We start from the raw sequence: 20762 nt of genomic DNA on the forward strand, positions 1-20762 counted from the left end.
TGACCCATGGTCCATTCAATGCAATATACACCCAATACCTGAATCTACCACTGGTTCAAACCTAATAAATCATTCAACTGTCTCTTTTATGTTTCCTTTGTTCAGTGAGGCTGAAACAAATTACATATCACCTACTGAATATAACCCACTCATCTAAGCTTAAAATCCCCTCTAGATCTCTCCACAATACGCACTGAATCCTCATCAGCATGAGAAGAGCATGTTTTCATAGAGCGTCTCTAATGAACCAATAAACTCAAAGCAAAGTCATAACAAAGATGTGCGCACAAAATGGAGGTGCTGACACACGCATTTCTCCTCCTGGAAAGGGAGCTAATTAAGAAATGACAAGGGTTATTAATTAATTTACAGTTTAAAGGCCTGACGGCGTCCGATAAGGCGGCGATTGGCATTCACAGAGGTAATTGTGTTAATGTGTGACTTTATCAAGCAGCGCAGTAATGGTTTTCACCAGATACTCAAACATGAGGCATACTGATAATGACCCATAATTCACTGCTCTGGACTTTCTCTTTTATCCTAATGAGTGAACTTCTGGTGAACTCAAGTTAAGTTCAAAGTGTACTTGTTGAAGGTGAGGAACATTTTAATTTATTGGCCTCCTGGTACACAATACTTTCATTTAGTGTGGGTTAGATTAGAGTGTGATAGTAAAGAGTGATGATTGGTAATCTATATAGGTATGTTGATACTTTGAAAGAGTCCTTATAAGACCATGAAGTGTTTTAATGCAGACACAAAATATGCATTTGTTTGCTGAATCATAAGCAGCATCAGAGGTAGGTAAATCCAACCAGATGAGCAGGTGACTGGCATGATCGCTAGATGGCAGTGTTATCTTAGAGGTAAACTGACATTTACGTCATTTAGCAGACGCTCTTATCCAGAGCGATTTACAGTTAGTGAATACATATATATTTTTTTATTTTTTTATACGGGCCCCCCGTGGGAATCGAACCCACAACCCTGGTGTTGCAAACGCCATGCTCTATCAACTGAGCTACATCCCTGCCGGCCATTCCCTCCCCTACCCTGGACGACTTGTGCGCCGCCCATGAGTCTCCCGGTCGCAGCCGGCTGCGACAGAGCCTGGATTCGAACCAGGATCTCTAGTGGCACAGTTAGCACTGCGATGCAGCGCCTTAGACCACTGCGCCACTCAGGAGACATAAAGTTCCCATCCATAAAGTTACCATCCATCCACTGACATGGTTCAGTGGATGGATGGTATGACAGAACCAACTAGGTAAAAAAAAAACAGTATACACAGTGTAGATTAACAGAAATGATTAAGTGATCTGATGGCGTAGACAGTTTTTGTGTGTCCTCTTACAGTTTGCAGTAAATCAATTAACCTTTATGGCCCTCTGGGCCCAGAATGGTATGCCTTGAATTAACCTTGGCGTATCATTATACAAATATAAAGATTTAGTCTGATAAATTCCCATCTTAATACAAGATTATAAAAAATCTCCAGACAATCAGTATGCCACATTCAGCAGTTTTATCCCAAACCCAACATCAGCTCAGGTCTTAGTGGTAAACCCCATGGGCCACAGTGCTTTAGGCCTAAGTACAGTTGTTCAAGACTAGAACTGCAGGCTTGAAATGAGGATTTTTGACATGCTCTAGTGGTCCACCTAGTCCCCTTGGTCATTTAATAGCTATTAACGCTTCCAGTAGTGGACAAAATGGATATGATGTGGTTGTGGTGGCATAGCCCTCGTTATAATGACCCTGTCCTCCCCAGGGCTCCTAGCTCTCATGACGTATAGATCACCCCTGACCGTGAAACTCTACTGTAAATATGCTTGCTTTCACAAGCACCATTACCATGAGTTGTGAACACATGGGGCCTACATAATGTGGTTTTTAATACAGCAACGTAATGGCTATACATTTGATAAATTGTACCCCCTTCACGGTAATGAAAATGTAATAAGCAGATACGACAGATTTTAAAGAATAGTTATGTTTTTTTTTGATACGACAGATTTGATAGAATAGTTATGTTTTTTGCCCCTTAAGAAAATTACTTTGTCCGCAAGCGCATAGCTACAGCACTCGGGTCCAGCCTGATCCAACAATGGAGGGTCCTTATACTGTAGACTATAAGGGACTGAAGTTTTCTGCCTTTCCCTCTTTACATTCTTTCAGCACTCCAAGGCCAACCTACAAGAGCCCTTCACTTTGGGCCCGATTCCGACCCGAGTCAAGCGTGCGTAAATGAAATGGAATTCCCTTTTTATGCACCTTTCTCTCTATGGTTATTCTGACCTTGAACTTCAGCATGAGAATAGCATGCTATTCAACCGTTATTCGTTTTGGATGGAGATCAAAGAAATGAAGGTGTGGCGGAGGTGTGTCTACAGATATGCCGTATTCTGACCTTGACTTAATTCCCTCATAATTACACCACCTTTATACGTGATGAAACAATGAATAGGGTCAAGCAACCTGTCAGTTCCAAGTGGAACAACATCTATTTTCTTTTTCCCCCGATAAAAATAACACCATTCTCCATGCACTGTAATTTGCAAATTGATAAGAGCTAGGTAAATGAGTAAGTCGTTTGGATAAGGGGATTGCAAATATAAATGACAATTGTTTCCTAAGCTTACAGTGGGGAGAACAAGTATTTGATACACTGCCGATTTTGCAGGTTTTCCTACTTACAAAGCATGTAGAGGTCTGTAGTTTTTATCATAGGTACACTTCAACTGTGAGAGACTGAATCTAAAACAAAAATCTAGAAAATCACATTGTATTATTTTTAAGTAATTAATTTGCATTTTATTGCATGACATAAGTATTTGATCACCTACCAATCAGTAAGAATTCCGGCTCTCACAGACCTGTTAGTTTTTCTTTAAGAAGCCCTCCTGTTCTCCACTCATTACCTGTATTAACTGCACCTGTTTGAACTCGTTACCTGTATAAAAGACACCTGTCCACACACTCAATCAAACAGACTCCAACCTCTCCACAATGGCCAAGACCAGAGAGCTGTGTAAGGACATCAGGGATAAAATTGTAGACCTGCACAAGGCTGGGATGGGCTACAGGACAATAGGCAAGCAGCTTGGTGAGAAGGCAACAACTGTTGGCGCAATTATTAGAAAATTGAAGAAGTTCAAGATGACGGTCAATCAACCTCGGTCTGGGGCTCCATGCAAGATCTCACCTCGTGGGGCATCAATGATCATGCGGAAGGTGAGGGATCAGCCCAGAACTACACGGCAGCACCTGGTCAATGACCTGAAGAGAGCTGGGACCACAGTCTCAAAGAAAACCATTAGTAACACACTACGCCGTCATGGATTAAAATCCTGCAGCGCAAGCAAGGTCCCCCTGCTCAAGCCAGCGCATGTCCAGGCCCGTCTGAAGTTTGCCAATGACCATCTGGACGATCCAGAGGAGGAATGGGAGAAGGTAATGTGGTCTGATGAGACAAAAATAGAGCTTTTTGGTCTAAACTCCACTCGCCGTGTTTGGAGGATGGGGCCATGTATCGCGAGATCTTGGCCAACAACCTCCTTCCCTCAGTAAGAGCATTGAAGATGGATCGTGGCTGGGTCTTCCAGCATGACAACGACCCGAAACACACAGCCAGGGCAACTAAGGAGTGGCTCCGTAAGAAGCATCTCAAGGTCCTGGAGTGGCCTAGCCAGTCTCCAGATCTGAACCCAATAGAACATCTTTGGAGGGAGCTGAAAGTCCGTATTGCCCAGCGACAGCCCCGAAACCTGAAGGATCTGGAGAAGGTCTGTATGGAGGAGTGGGCCAAAAGCCCTGCTGCAGTGTGTGCAAACCTGGTCAAGACCTACAGGAAACGTATGATCTCTGTAATTGCAAACAAAGGTTTCTGTACCAAATATGAAGTTCTACTTTTCTGATGTATCAAATACTTATGTCATGCAATACAATGCAAATTAATTACTAAAAATCATACAATGTGATTTTCTGGATTTTTGTTTTAGATTCCGTCTCTCACAGTTGAAGTGTACCTATGATAAAAATTACAGACCTCTACATGCTTTGTAAGTAGGAAAACCTGCAAAATCGGCAGTGTATAAAATACTATATCTCCCCACTGTAAATAATATACAATATCAGAGTATTTTAAAATCTACCAATTGGTGCTGAAAAGGAGATGAATATGTGTGTATTAAGATGGTTCTTTAATTGATCCCCATTCTGAACCAATCATCTCAACAGACACTGAGTGTACAAAACATGACAGACTAACCAGGTGAAAGCTATGATCCCTTATTGATGTAATTTGAGCTCCTGAGTAGCGCAGTGGTCTAAGGCACTGCATCGCAGTGCTAACTGTGCCACTAGAGATCCTGGTTTGAATCCAGGCTCTGTCGCAACTGGCCGCGACCGGGAGACTCATGGGCGGCGCACAATTGGCCCAGCGTTGTCCAGGGTAGGGGAGGGAATGGTCGGCAGGGATTTTGCAACGCCAGGGTTGTGGGTTCGTTTCCCACGGGGGGCCAGTATAAAAAAATATGTATTCACTATAAGTCGCTCTGGATAAGAGCGTCTGCTAAATGACTTAAAATGTAATTTGTTAAATCCACTATAATCTGTGTAGATGAAGGGGAGGAGACAGGTTAAAGAAGGATTGTTAAGCCTTGAGACATGGAGTGTGTATGTGTGCCGTGTAGAGGGTGAATGGCCAAGACAAAAAATATTTAAGTGACTTTGAACGGTGCCAGGCGCACTGGTTTGAGTGTGTCGAGAACTGCAACGCTGCTGGGTTTTTCACACTTTACAGTTTCCTGTGTGTATCAAGAATGGTCCACCACCCAAAGGACATCCAGCCAACTTGACACAACTGTGGGAAGCATTGGAGTCAACATGGGCCAGCATCCCTGTGGAATGTTTGATACTTTGTAGAGACCATGCCCTGATGAATTGAAGCTGTTCTGAGGGTAAAAGGGGGTGCATCTCAATATTAGGAAGGTGTTCCCAATGTTTTGTACACTCTGTATAAATTCTAGTGAGTCTGTTGAGAAAATTTGAATTAAAGGTACACCATATTTAATGGGATGGCTTTAAATGTACTGAAAACCCTATTGAATGAAAACTCCATGAGAAAATCTGCTGGCCAGCAAATGGGAGGGTTCTCAGCAATTGAATTAAATGTATTCAGTGAGTGCAAGGGAGCCACACCTGCAAAGCCTCTTACACACCTGCATACGGTAAGTATGACTACCAACTACTGAGATGTGCTTAATAAACCAAAAAGCTTAAAAAAGGAATAGATTTTCTGAGTCTGAATCGGGCCCTTAGAGCAGAACCTGAACAAACAGAACCTCAACTTGTTTTTCTCACTGGCCAATGTCATGTGTAGCCACCCATGTGATTCTAATGTCTAATGGTGCATTTTAGTGTTTACGGAATCTAAGACATTGAAGGTTGCACATAAAGCTTTACAAGAGACTTGAAAATTGAAAGACCAGTGATGAGTGAAATGTGTAGTGTTGGGTAATGATTTAAGTTTAGGAATGACCCCAAAGATGGCAAAATACATTGGTTTTCAAAATAATTCACCTAGAAACATAAAACACCACAGGTGCACATTAAATATAAATCATTTTATAATATACAAATTGTACAGATGTCATGAACAGTAGGGATGTGGACATTTCCATGAAAGCGAATACAAAGAATACCTTAGTTTTTACAAAGACTGCAGTGCGTGACAGTAGCCAATGATCAAAGACACTCAACATTCAAAATTGCAGAGCAGGTGATGAAAACAGTAACATCGGAGATGAAACCTAACAACACAATTCCAGAGGCCACGAGCAAGCTAAAATGACAACATAAAGAGGTTGCCATCCTACTGTATCATGTTTCTGTCATTTCTAATCTGTCCATTTCACATCATAACACACAGGAAATGAACCCTGGAACACACATTTTGTACAGCATTATCAAGAACAATTGCACTGCCACTGACTGCTGAGCTTCAGACAATTATGGTTACATAAAGACAGGAAATAGTAGATTACCTTTTTTTCATGAGTGGGTTGGAGGCTCTTGTTCTAGACAAGGCTGAGGTTGGTCTAAGTTAGTCACAGGTCTCCCTCATCACGGAAGGGTAAGTAAACAACGTTCAGCATCATTTAACTGATGAAGTGCCAGATCCTGCTTCACTTTTCTCTCCATATCCTTGTTTTTCAGTATCAGGAAACATATAGTCTACCCACTCTCCCCAGAGTTTACTCATGTCAAAGCTGAGCAAATGTACAATCACTAATCATCTCTTATCACGAGAGACGAGGGCGTGGAGTTCACAACCCCCAGGTAATACAAATGGATACAGGACCTGGTGTCATTTGACCCATGGTTACGGTTGTCCATGTTAATGGATGTCCTACCGGAATGCTGTAGGTGTTAAAATACAATGATGTAAAGAATGAGATCTCCTGATTGTTCCTGGCTGTATTTTTCCACACTTTCCTACCATAACTTAATGTACTTTGTACTTGAACAGGCAGTATTGTCTCAGTGTAAAATAATATACAAAGGAACAAGGATCACAGATATAAAAAAAGACACAAATTGGTATGAACAACAGAACTGATAAACACATAATAAACAATGTATAAATAAGCAAACGTGACAGTCCTACATTATCTTATATCCGGGCAGAAAGTGATTTGTTTAAATCTAAAGAGAAAAAATGACTTGATAAGAACCCGGTGGGGAAATCTGTCTCATATTCCAGGTAATCTCTTCAGTTATCACAGAGGGGTGTTTTAGATTGCCTTTTCTTATTCAGATTTGTTCTAGTCTCACAAATATTAAAACTGACAAGTAATTTCTATTCTCTCTCTAGCTGTGACCCACAAAGCTAAATAAAATATGTTGAATACAACAAGTGCTTATTACAGCTCATAGTCGCCTAAAGCGAAGCGTCGCTGAAAAAATCAAATAAAACAAAAATACCACAGAAATAATATCACAAAATAATAATATCCTGACTTCATATCAAATCTGCTATTTGACATGTGGGCGAACTCCTTTGTACTTGAACAAGTAGCAGCTGTGGAAAATCCATCAAACATGGTTCAAACATGACCCCTGACCACTTGGCCATTAGTAATGACCTCACACCCACAGCATCCAGCTCCATCATATGAGGGCCGGGGGGACATGGACCATGTTGTGGAAAAAGTTGGCAATGACAACCCCGTAGCTACAAATCCCCAATATGCCTTAGGAGGTAACTAGCTACAGTATGCGCGTTAGAAAGCACACTTCAGCTAGTGTTAGCATGACAGAATACACTGAGCCTACCTTCAAATCAAAAACAGAAATGTCCCCTGTAAATCAACAAAACCTTGTAAAATATAATTCCTTACCTCCCGTTTAAATCTAAAACAGAGAACACTGAACATACCTTCATATTACCATCAAACACTGATTGTAACAACCCTCTCAGGCTATAACACTGAAACCACTTTGATATCTGTCAAACGTCTGACATTTGTACTTGACGATTTAGGCCCTGTATCATAATAAGGCTATCCTGGTCGCAGTTTGGAATTCTATTCTATACAATACATCTGCCATTGACATGAACATTTCAGAACAGTCGGTTATTCAGAAAAATACCACATTTACAAAACGGCGACATGCCTATATTAATCTGTAAACATACAGGTTTCTACAGACTTTGCTTAGCAACTGCAGCACAAGAAAAATCAATCCCTATGAAAATCACAATCCAGATGAAGTGCTATTTGTTATTTTTCATGGTGAGGTTTTCCACTGTCAATAGCCACATAAGTGACCCCTATTATAAATGTATGACTTGACTGACACCCCACTGACAAAGTCCATTAGCCGGTTAATGATTTCTCCACACAGCATCGATGCAGCACCACTTTAAAATGGAAAGCAACATGATACCTTGAAAAAAATGACATTATGATTTTGATATTGTCAGAAATGACGCAGTAAAGAGGGGCTTGGAAAATGGCAAATCAAACACGGCTATTCCAAATTGCTCAATCTTTTTTTTTTTCTACCTCCTCTGTGCTCCGTTTCTATCTTGGTCTGTGAACATCCAGTCATGGCCCTGCCCATAACCTTGTCTCCATACTTGCCAAGTACTTTTTAATGACCATTGATTGGAAAAGCTATTAAAATCGAACATGTGTAAACTCTCAAAGTTGACTCAACATTTCCAAGTATGGTTCTCATCACACTTCACTTCCACTCAACCCACACACATTCAATGGAGATTTACTCCATTATCAAACACTTTACTTGGCTTGGATATTGACACATTCGGAATGCAAGGCGAATGTATCATACCTACAATTAGAATCAGAATGATTATCAGCATCATATGTAATACTTTACACGGAGGGCTAAAAGTAAACAAAGTTCCATTCACCTTGCATTGGATTGCCTGTCGCAACAATAGCTACTACATTTCCCACAGTGCTCCTCATCTAAACCCATGTGACATACAGTAACTGTACCACTATGGTACTGTACAAATAAGGACAAGCGAGTTTGCCTGGTTAAAGTCTGTTTCTTCAGACCCAAGCCCCATTGGTCCCATCAAACTTGTCCATTATATCCAGTGACTCTCGTACATTAGTATCCTCCTCATCATTCTCAGTTATGTACATTCAGTATGTGTAGGTATAGGATCAGTCTGAAGCTGTGAGAGAGACTGTTGTGTGTCCATCTGTGGTAGAAATGTGTATATTGTGGGGAGAAGTCTGCTGCAGAGGATAGAGTGATTACATGGTAGGAGGATGTTGCAGCAAGAAAGGCTGTTCCAGGGGGTAATGGTGACTTTGAGGAGCCCCTATCTCAGGTTATGATGTTTGGTAGGTACATGATTGATGGGTAGGAGAAACCTTAGGTGTGATGTCTGCTGTGGTCTGAAGATGTTTACACATCCGACCCTTGACTCTCTTCAGGGCATTGATTGGTCAATTTGACCTGTCCATCATCCTTTACTGCCTTTTGCACCTCCTCCTGCACTATATATTCTTCCTGGTCAGGTGAGTCTTGTTGCATGGCAACATTCTCAGTTTCTCCATTCTCTTCCCCTCCATTTGCCTCTTCCTCAGTCTCAACCCCATTTTCCTTCACTTCCATTTCAGCTCCTCCCCCTTTCTGTGATTGCTCTTTGGTCTCCACCTCCACCTCTGAACCCTTGGTAGTTTCGGTCTCATCTTCAACTGCGACCCCATTTTCTCTCTCTTCCACGATCTCCCTCTCTCCCTCTCTTTCTTGCTCAGTCTCTGTCCCCGCTTCTTCTCCCTCCTCCACTCTCCCCTCTTTGTCACTCTTGTCATCTGTTCCTGCAGCTCCATCTCTCTCCTCCCCAGTTTCTACACCGCTTTCTACCCTGTCCTCAGTTTCCGCTTCAACCTCTTTCACTTCCTCCACCTCACAGGGAGCCTCACCCTCTTTACACACAGTCTCTACCTCCGTCTCTTTCACTTTCTCCTCTTTGTTCCCCTTGTTTTCATTCACGTTCCTGCTCTCCTCTTTGACCACCTTTCCCCCGTCGTCAAGAATCTTGGAAACTTCCAGATCTTTCTCTGCTGCCGATTGCTTGTTTTTCTTCTTCTTCTTCTTGTTTTTTGACGTGTCTTTAACAGAGTTCTTGTTGGACTTGCTTTTGAATATCAGTTTCTGAAAGACAGGATGTTTGTGTAAGAACGTTTCAAAACTGCTGTTCTATTGGTCATGTTAAGGACGGACAGACAGACTATTGAAAATTGACATAATAGCAAACAAATGATTCTCATTGTGGGGAATGAAATGTTAATTTCAAGGGAATTGATTGGTGCCTTCAGGGGTATAGACCAAACAAGAGAATATGGCTGGTAATATTTCTGAGATCGCCTCCATTGACCCTTTCTTAGCACAGACTTATAGTATATTGAGGTAAACAGATGTTACCTGCACACAAACATCTGCATTACCATTCTCTGCTCGTCTCTGACAGGGTTATTGCCCATCAGTTTGGTTGCCAATGGTGACCAGCGTTTGAATTCAGATCATAGACAATATCAGCATGGATTCATTCCACAAAGGACAAAGGTCAAATCTAGAGGTTATATCAGCACTATCTAGGGTCATATGGAAAGTACTTTCTCAACATGCATTGCTGTGGTTCCCACAGAATGGCTCATATCTCAGGAAGAAAGGGGTTCATTCACATTTGACCGGCACTGTGCATATTTACAGTGGGGAGAACAAGTATTTGATACACTGCAGATTTTGCAGGTTTTCCTACTTACAAAGCATGTAGAGGTCTGTAATTTGTATCATAGGTAGTACACTTCAACTGTGAGAGACGGAATCTAAAAAATAAAAAAAATCCAGAAAATCACATTGGATGATAAGTAAGGAAATAATTTGCATTTTATTGCATGACATAAGTATTTGATCACCTACCAACCAGTAAGAATTCCGGCTCTCACAGACCTGTTAGTTTTTCTTTAAGAAGCCCTCCTGTTCTCCACTCATTACCTGTATTAACTGCACATGTTTGAACTCGTTACCTGTATAAAAGACACCTGTCCACACACTCAATCAAACAGACTCCAACCTCTCCACAATGGCCAAGACCAGAGAGCTGTGTAAGGACATCAGGGATAAAATTGTAGACCTGCACAAGGCTGGGCTGGGCTACAGAACAATAGGCAAGCAGCTTGGTGAGAAGGCAACAACTGTTGGCACAATTATTAGAAAATGGAAGAAGTTCAAGATGACGGTCAATCACCCTCGGTCTGGGGCTCCATGCAAGATCTCACCTCGTGGGGCATCAATGATCATGAGGAAGGTGAGGGATCAGCCCAGAACTACACGGCAGGACCTGGTCAATGACCTGAAGAGAGCTGGGACCACAGTCTCAAAGAAAACCATTAGTAACACACTACGCCGTCATGGATTAAAATCCTGTAGCGCACGCAAGGTCCCCCTGTTCAAGCCAGCGCATGTCCAGGCCCGTCTGAAGTTTGCCAATGACCATCTGGATGATCCAGAGGAGGAATGGGAGAAGGTAATGTGGTCTGATGAGACAAAAATAGAGCTTTTTGGTCTAAACTCCACTCGCTGTGTTTGGAGGAAGAAGAAGGAAGAGTACAACCCTAAGAACACCATCCCAACCGTGAAGCATGGAGGTGGAAACATCATTCTTTGGGGATGCTTTTCTGCAAAGGGGACAGGAACGACTGCACCGTATTGAGGGGAGGATGGATGGGGCCATGTATCGCAAGATCTTGGCCAACAACCTCCTTCCCTCAGTAAGAGCATTGAAGATGGGTCGTGGCTGGGTCCGTAAGAAGCATCTCAAGGTCCTGGAGTGGCCTAGCCAGTCTCCAGACCTGAACCCAATAGAAAATCTTTGGAGGGAGCTGAAAGTCCGTATTGCCCAGCGATAGCCCCGAAACCTGAAGGATCTGGAGAAGGTCTGTATGGAGGAGTGGGCCAAAATCCCTGCTACAGTGTGTGCAAACCTGGTCAAGACCTACAGGAAACATATGATCTCTGTAATTGCAAACAAAGTTTTCTGTACCAAATATTAAGTTCTGCTTTTCTGATGTATCAAATACTTATGTCATGCAATAAAATGCAAATTAATTACTTAAAAATCATACAATGTGATTTTCTGAATTTTTGTTTTAGATTCCGTCTCTCACAGTTGAAGTGTACCTATGATAAAAATGACAGACCTCTACATGCTTTGTAAGTAGGAAAACCTGCAAAATCGGCAGTGTATCAAATACTTGTTCTACCCACTGTATCTATGTGAAAACAAAAACAACTGTGGTATGGGCCGGGATGGTGAGGGGTGATGTTGTCCTTGGAGCGCTGCGAGCCGACCTACATGTGCCAAGACAAACACTGGGAGGAATGAGAGGTCACGTACCTTGGATTCCCTCCTCTTGCGGGAAAGGACAGGTCTCTGAAGAAAAACGACCTGCTTGGTGGCCAAACTTCCATCACTAGGGCAGAGGGAGAGATTGGGAGATGGAGAGGTAAAAGGTAGAGATTAATATGGAGAGAGAGGGAGGGAGAGAGAATATAATTAGAACTGAAATACAAATAACTTTGGAACCATAGCCATTTTCTCGATAGTTAATTTGCTACTTTATTTGTAGAGGACAATGTCTGTACCATCGATAAATAAATCAATGTCACACAATCACATTGTCACAAGCTCTTTTAGAACTACTTGGGGTCATTTCAGAGCGAGCAAGAGAGGAATGAAAAATGCAGTTTGTATTATAATGCTCCGGTTCCACATGGGGGAGCAATCCACACTCTAGACTGTACCTTCTATTGGTTTGTGTGACTATTATGGTCAGTGCTGATGCTATATTAATGGCTGACATTTACCACAGTGAGATGTGAGTTACATAGCAGTGGTCAACCTCGATAATTCTGCTTTCTTCCCTTTCTGTCCTCTCTGGTTAACACAAGAAACCAAAAAGGACTTTGCAGCAATGATGTACAGTGGGGAAAAAAAGTATTTAGTCAGCCACCAATTGTGCAAGTTCTCCCACTTAAAAAGATGAGAGAGGCCTGTAATTTTCATCATAGGTACACGTCAACTATGACAGACAACAAAAAAAAAATCCAGAAAGTCACATTGTAGGATTTTTTATGAATTTATTTGTAAATGATGGTGGAAAATAAGTATTTGGTCACCTACAAACAAGCAAGATTTCTGGCTCTCACAGACCTGTAACTTCTTCTTTAAGAGGCTCCTCTGTCCTCCACTCGTTACCTGTATTAATGGCACCTGTTTGAACTTGTTATCAGTATAAAAGACACCTGTCCACAACCTCAAACAGTCACACTCCAAACTCCACTATGGCCAAGACCAAAGAGCTGTCAAAGGACACCAGAAACAAAATTGTAGACCCGCACCAGGCTGGGAAGACTGAATCTGCAATAGGTAAGCAGCTTGGTTTGAAGAAATCAACTGTGGGAGCAATTATTAGGAAATGGAAGACATACAAGACCACTGATAATCTCCCTCGATCTGGGGCTCCACGCAAGATCTCACCCCGTGGGGTCAAAATGATCACAAGAACGGTGAGCAAAAATCCCAGAACCACACGGGGGGACCTAGTGAATGACCTGCAGAGAGCTGGGACCAAAGTAACAAAGCCTACCATCAGTAACACACTACGCCGCCAGGGACTCAAATCCTGCAGTGCCAGACGTGTCCCCCTGCTTAAGGCAGTACATGTCCAGGCCCGTCTGAAGTTTGCTAGAGTGCATTTGGATGATCCAGAAGAGGATTGGGAGAATGTCATATGGTCAGATGAAACCAAAATAGAACTTTTTGGTAAAAACTCAACTCATCGTGTTTGGAGGACAAAGAATGCTGAGTTGCATCCAAAGAACACCATACCTACTGTGAAGCATGGGGGTGGAAACATCATGCTTTGGGGCTGTTTTTCTGCAAAGGGACCAGGACGACTGATCCGTGTAAAGGAAAGAATGAATGGGGCCATGTATCGTGAGATTTTGAGTGAAAACCTCCTTCCATCAGCAAGGGCATTGAAGATGAAACGTGGCTGGGTCTTTCATTATGACAATGATCCCAAACACACCGCCCGGGCAATGAAGGAGTGGCTTCGTAAGAAGCATTTCAAGGTCCTGGAGTGGCCTAGCCAGTCTCCAGATCTCAACCCCATAGAAAATCTTTGGAGGGAGTTGAAAGTCCGTGTTGCCCAGCGACAGCCCCAAAACATCACTGCTCTAGAGGAGATCTGCATGGAGGAATGGGCCAAAATACCAGCAACAGTGTGTGAAAACCTTGTGAAGACTTACAGAAAACGTTTGACCTGTGTCATTGCCAACAAAGGGTATATAACAAAGTATTGAGAAACTTTTGTTATTGACCAAATAATTATTTTCCACTATAATTTGCAAATAAAATCATTAAAAATCCTACAATGTGATTTTCTGGATTTTTTTTCTCTCATTTTGTCTGTCATAGTTGATGTGTACCTATGATGAAAATTACAGGCCTCTCTCATCTTTTTAAGTGGGAGAACTTGCACAATTGGTGGCTGACTAAATAATTTTTTTCCCCACTGTATGTAAACGTGAATATGTTCTATGCTTAGGAGAGAGCTCAGACACCAAGAGAAAGAGACCATGTTCACTGGCTTCCCCAAAACATGGCTGTCCTCATAAACTTATCCAAAATAATCCCTGTCCGTGCACATGTCACACTGTGTTCATTTATGGATAATCCATACAGTACAGATGACAGACTAATCCACCAAGGAGATTCTGTCATCAGTGGGCTTCCTGTCTCTCGTGCTTGCTCTCTCTCCTGTTCGTCTCTCTTCGTTCCTTCTCACACGCATAACCTTCACTCTGTTTCTCTCCTTCGTCCCTCCATCCGACACGCATGTCTCGTCTCTGTTTCTTACTTTAGCCTGCTGTCTCTAACTATCTGTCTCCTTCACTTTACTTATCTGCCTCTTCCTCTTGTATGAACTTCATGTAGGCTTTATCCATCCTTTCCCTTTTCCCTTCTCTCTTTTTTATATCCCCCTCTCCAGATCGCTCTCTCTGTCACTTCCTCTCTCGGAATCCCTCATCCATTAAAATAGATGTACTCTTACACACACAGGGAAGAAGCAGCTTTGAGTTAAGCTGGATCCTTAACTTGGCATATGAAGAACAATGAAAATGTATGATAGGGTGACAACGGTATAGAGCTGGCTGCAAATCTTCCCCACAACATCAAATGGGCTTCCAGATCTCCTGCAGAGGCTTACTATCTAAACCATCCCGATCCCTACCTCCTTACCCTGCGTTTCCAACAACCTATTTTCCAGGCTGTCAGATTGCCGGACAGCTTCTTGCTGAATGAAAGCAGAAAAAGCCAACCTGAGTCCTCAGAAAAAGACCAAGCCTATTAAAGTAGAACGGAGCGGATGTGTTTGAAAATGACAAGCCCCTTGCTGCTGCAGTCTTCTCATAGCTGTCTGTGTCTGCAGTACTGGAACAGCACATTCATATACCAGCAACAATACTTTCTTCGGTACAGTGGTAGGGAACCTTGTGTATCGTGTTTAGTCGTTACCTGTGGTTGTTCATATCAGCTTTATTCATGTTTTCTGTAGAGTAATGTTAAGCATTTCTTATAAAGGTATTATGAAGCACTTACCTATCTACTAAAACAGTTACGATGTCCAAACATCAGATTTACACCAAATGTAACATGTTCCATGTGGCAGAAATATACTGTACATTACCACGTGCACCTTCACATTCATTGTACGTTGATTAAAGAAGCCTCGAGTCTCAGTGGGTGTTCACTTTAGATGCTAACTAGTGTGTAAGTAGGTTTATGCATAACAGACTCCATGTAGACTCCTTCGGAACAAGTGCACTTTGCTCATCCACAGACAGTATCCCAACGTGCATTAGCGTAATATAGTTGTAAAAATGGAAGAGTCAACATAATACAAGTGTAATGACTAAGCTAATCTGAAATGGGTCACTGCTTTCGTTGCTGTACACAAAGAGACGAGTGTTTCAGAAATGGAGAGAAATTAGCGTTGCTGTGTTGTTATATCTAGGCCGGCTCTCTGATTAATTAGCCATGTTGCGCTGTTGTGTTTTGGCATTTTGAGAGAGAGGGATAAAAAAAAAAGAGTGATGAGAAAACAAGGGATGAAAATAGAGCGGTAATTAATCAGCTATGCTCCGGAATGGTCACAAACACGACCAGCAGAGACAAGGGTACGCAAGGGAAACATAACTGCAACCGTGTTGAACTCTAAGCATATACTTGGAGTCTTCATAAGCATGACATAACACATTTCATAACTCTGACTAATAGCGGCAAACAGTAGTTGAAACAATAGCAAAGCGTTCTCCCCACCACTGTTTCGGTAAAAAGCGGGGGGATGGGGTTGGAGAAATGTTAACATTCAAATTCAAAGACAGAGCTATGGATGCAAGGACTGACCATCCATGACATCAACAGTATAGTTTTAACCATGTTTTGAGGCTATACAGTGTTTGTTTACATTTACTTTGTTTACAAACATTGGAGTAAAACAAAGTTATAGTTGGGGTTCTGATGGGGTACAACAGTTGAACTAAGCTCATAAGGCATTTATTTATAAGTTATATTCTTCAAGAATCAATTCAATGAGTACATACAGTATCATTGGATTGGACGTGTTCTGACTTGTGATAATGATGAGTGCTTGTGACTGTGTAAACTAGGGTTTCAGATGAGAGACAAGTATTATTGAGGACTTGGAAGTCATGTTGTGACTGAGCTGTTGACTGTTAGCGAATGTGTGGTTGCAGTCCTCATATAAGATGAATGAGTCAGCAGAGGCTGAGCAGAAGAACCGTTACATTTCTCTGAAGGGATTTTCCAGTTACACACATTTGTGGGTTTAAACTGTCTCGCACCACACGCTGTTACGTATGAACTCGCCAATTGGGGCCAGTTAGTATTTTCGTTGAACAGCCTGTTGAGTTCTTCTGACTGATTTCACAATCCATTTAAGTTGAGCTGTTAACGGACCAGTGATATGGGCTGACCATCGCTTTGTCTAAATGAGATGGGTGTTCATTGAAATCAAAGAGAAGGCAGTTTAATCTCCAGAGGGTTAATCATGTTGACCAATCAATACCAGAGTTAGGTAACCAGGATATAAATGATATGGTCATTCAGGCCCTAACTCAATATTATTGATAGTGTGTATTGGAAGGTGAGAGTAGTTACCTGTTGGTCTTGATGATGGGTGTAGGCAGCACACATGTTAGTCTCCAACCATACATGGCAAGAGACTGGAGCAGGGGAACATAGTCTGTCTTCACCTGCAAACCCTAAAGAGAGAATACACACACATTAATATTACATACTACAGTTATACACAGACACTATACACACACACATGCATACACGTACGCACAAGCACACGTACGAGTAGGGCTGGCACAATTATTGTATAATCATAGAACCGATAATTATGGACAATAACTGTGAACTTAAAAAAGTAGCGTCATAATCGTCTTAATACATATTCATTTTAGGAGAAGGGGGGGATTCAACTTCATATTCAAGTAGATATAAATTACCCAATAGCAGTTTTTCATTTTTACATGATGTGGGTAAAGTTGGTAGTCATTTTACGAGCAGAACGGCACCATTGGAAGGAGAAGCTTCATTTACCAAAGTTCCAAGCGGTCAAAACTATTCGTTTTTGAGACAGGGGTGTTACCAAAGCTGTGTTGTATTCATTAGGTTTGTCGTAGCTATTTTTCAGAGATGCATTATGATGCTCAATTTTTTTTAAAAATAATGACAATTATGACACTAACCGTGTCCATTTGCATGACAAGTAATCGTTACCCAAAATTCCATAATCGTCACATCGTAACGTACAAAAACACACACAGGCAGACAGGCACACACACACATAAATGTATGCATGCATAAACACATAAACCATTAAAACCCTATCAAAAGAGTCACGATTACACAAGCTCTTGACAACAGATGGTGAACTATGTATGATCCATACCAAAATACATGCATTTCTGTTAGATTGTTTGCGGGTATGACAGTGTAGTGCACATGGGATTTGGGTTAAAGACACACGCTAGTCGCACGCACACATGCGCTAACGCCTCTGCTCACACAGGAAGTGTATGTGGTTTTCCATCTCCTCCATCTGCCCTCACTGACAAACCCCAGAACGTGTCAGATATGCAAGGACACACGCATACAACATATGCATGCGCACATTGTAGTGCTATACGGGCATCTACAGTACAGGCTGAGGGCAGTGGGTCCCAATCTAACACATAGACAAAACAATATCTCTATAACCAGAAACAAGTCTTAAGCCACAAGCCAGTGAGAATTGGCCAGGACCCATCGTTCGAGAAACACTGTAGTAGGGTAGAGAGGGCTCTGTTGCAACTGTTATTTACGTTGGCATTTGCCGTCCCAGCATCCCTCGGGAAATTCAGAGCTGTGAGAGCTGTGTTTTAGGGTTTGTGTTGGAACCTCTGCCAGAAATTCACACTTTTTCAAAGCCATAAAAGCAAAGTAAATTGGGAAATAAGTTTTGTTTAATGGCCCTCTCCATTCCTGAGCGTAACTGAGACTCGACTGAGAGTGAATCATGTTCTGGAAGATTCCCTCCCCTGATCTTACCATGGACACCTTGCTGTATCAGCTCACGAGAAACGGAACCCGGCGTCTTAGCAGTAACTTTGCGTTCTGATTTGTGTGTTAAATATCATCTTAATCAATATGATCATCATATTAAAAAAGAGCCATAGGTTGGGGTGCAAGCTAGGGTGGTAAAGGGCTACATTATCAAGAGTGGAGAACGGTGAGATAGAGGCTAAGATTTCAAAACAGAACAGTGTTATAGAGTAAAACTAGCAGGGTGAGGTTGAGTTCAACTCTTGGGTTCAATGTGCACTAAGAGTTGGATGAAAGAAAACAGAGCTCTATTGTTTTGAGGTAATTCTCCACCGTTTCTATTTGAGTAGACATGACAGACATAGCTCCCTTTTTTCAATAAGTCTAATTCTACCTTCATGTTTTTACAGGCTGTAGTCTGGTCTATCAGCCCAGGGACATTATCTAGACTACTCCTCTAGCCCTCCAGCTATCACTTTGTCTTTGGACTGGGCTGCACTTCTTCCACCACAATCTCATTATATTCTCATGGATAATGAATGGCTGATCCTGAAACAAGGCTTAAAAGTCCCTACTCCGCATGTCAATAATTGAGAGAGATTGAAAACATTTTTGAAAACCAAAAGCTGTAATGAAGACCAATCACACCATATACAGTATAATAATAATAATAATAATAATAATAATAATAATCAACACAGTCTCAGTAGAATATGTCAACATTTTGACATTTAACCATTGTAGTTAGCCTAGATGTCAACCAATATGACGTATTAGTCACATATTTTGGTGAGCAGAATTATCTGGGAACTTCCTCATCCACAAGCCATCAGCATAGTTTTCACATCCCTCATCAAACTAGTCTGACCGTAGGAGTGGACTCAATGCAGGGACAGTGAAAATTGGTTTCTGTATCTAGGTCAGCTCTTGTCTCACCTCGGCTTGAGCGGAAAGAGAAATTGGCAAAGGATACACTTTAATGATCCTTTCAGTGGTCTCCCTGCCACACCGGCTGCTACATGACTATTGACATGCCTTGGTTTACTTTTGACCAGTGTGTTAAAATAAATATTTCAGGCAATAGCCAAATAACAAGCAATATCTACGCTTAGACAACTTTTTAAAGATTATGTAAGTTCTTACTAATTTCCCCAAGACCCATTGGTGCTGTTGGATGAAAACCTCATCTCCAAAACAGAAACTTTTCAGGAAATGGAAAAAACTGCCATATTTTCTCATTAATTAACATACAATTATGAAACTTCAGAAGCTATTTTGAATAAATGTTCTTGGTCCTTGAGTCATGAAATGTTCAGAATTAATTGAGGGGAGTTACTGCTTTCAATTCATGTAAAAGAAAAAAGAAAAAAGTGCAAAATTGGAGTTACGAGGTATTCATCCGACAGTGATGTATACTTTAGTTTATTTTGGCTATTCAACATTTTGCAACACCCACTGCATGCTAATTGGCTGCTCAAATCGGGCAGCACCAATAGGATTTATGGCATATTTCAGCTCATTACATCAATTCAGTCAAACTTAGCAACATGACAGACAAATGTTGGGAGAACTAGAGTCTAGACTACAAGTTAACATGAGAGGCCCTCTGACCGATTACACCCACTCACGCACCCACACACCCACATACACAGCTACACACACCCACGTCTAAAGTGTCCTCTGTCTGAAATTCACTCTCCAAAGATTCTTTATTGGCATCTTTACGCTATGTTGTTGGTCTTTAATCCCATTTTGACATAATTTGGTGTCTGGTGACTGAAGTAGTGCTCTTCAAAGCTCAGGCCGCTATACAGCTGCTGGGAATGAATGACAACAATGTCAATGTCTCAAGCACACAGTATTGTTACTAGTAGAGTTCTCTGTATAATGCCTCTCCGGATAATGGCCATGCACTTTTGGGTTAAATTTAATATAGCCTGTGAGAAACTGAGGTAACACTGGGAAAACATGATGCCCTTGTTGTTCAATGTAATGGATGAAGGCATTTAGTATGATCTTTTTTGTAGTAAGACATCTTAATGAGCATTTAGAAAACCATTATTGAGTGTTAAACAGTTAAACATGTTAAGTCCTATATATATTACACACATAGCCATATTGTGAATAGATGCAGTAAAGAGGTCAATGGAACTCAACCAAAACAATGAAAATGCCATGGAAACGTGTGGGGGAAAGATGCCTTTGTGTAAAGATTCAAAATCTCCTCATTGACACCCAGCAAAATTAGCATACATTTAGGCTATTGTTTATATGTGTATTTCACACTATGTTGAGGTAAAAATAGGAGTATAATGGTTGTATGGATGTCAACCCCAATACATGTTCATGTCATCGTCACCAATTAACTGCATTGCAGTTAAAAAATGACTTTGACAGCCACCACCGATTTCTGTATGCTACTGTAGCTATTATACCAGCTTATACGAACGTGAGTTAGCATTTAGCAGTCACTTCTTCTAAACCTGAAAAGGAACACCTTCTAAATGTTATGCAGCGAAAACAGCGA

General features: G+C 41.5%; 1 protein-coding gene across 1 annotated transcript in view; it reads right to left on the reverse strand.

Annotated features, from left to right (window-relative positions):
• Positions 1 to 8074: 8074 nt before the first annotated feature.
• Positions 8075 to 20762, reverse strand: part of LOC311139572 (raftlin-like) — a 72762-nt gene continuing 60074 nt past the window's right edge. The window contains exons 8-10 of the mRNA XM_084174472.1: positions 16802 to 16905; positions 11951 to 12026; positions 8075 to 9705 (exon numbers count right to left, since the gene is read on the reverse strand). Of these exons, the coding sequence (XP_084030598.1) occupies positions 8953 to 9705; positions 11951 to 12026; positions 16802 to 16905 (933 nt within the window). The 3' untranslated portion in view covers positions 8075 to 8952. The remainder of the gene's footprint in view (positions 9706 to 11950; positions 12027 to 16801; positions 16906 to 20762) is intronic.

Source organism: Coregonus lavaretus (assembly GCF_964263955.1).
Source record: "Coregonus lavaretus genome assembly, chromosome: 13".
In the NCBI taxonomy this organism is placed as follows: Eukaryota; Metazoa; Chordata; class Actinopteri; order Salmoniformes; family Salmonidae; genus Coregonus; species Coregonus lavaretus.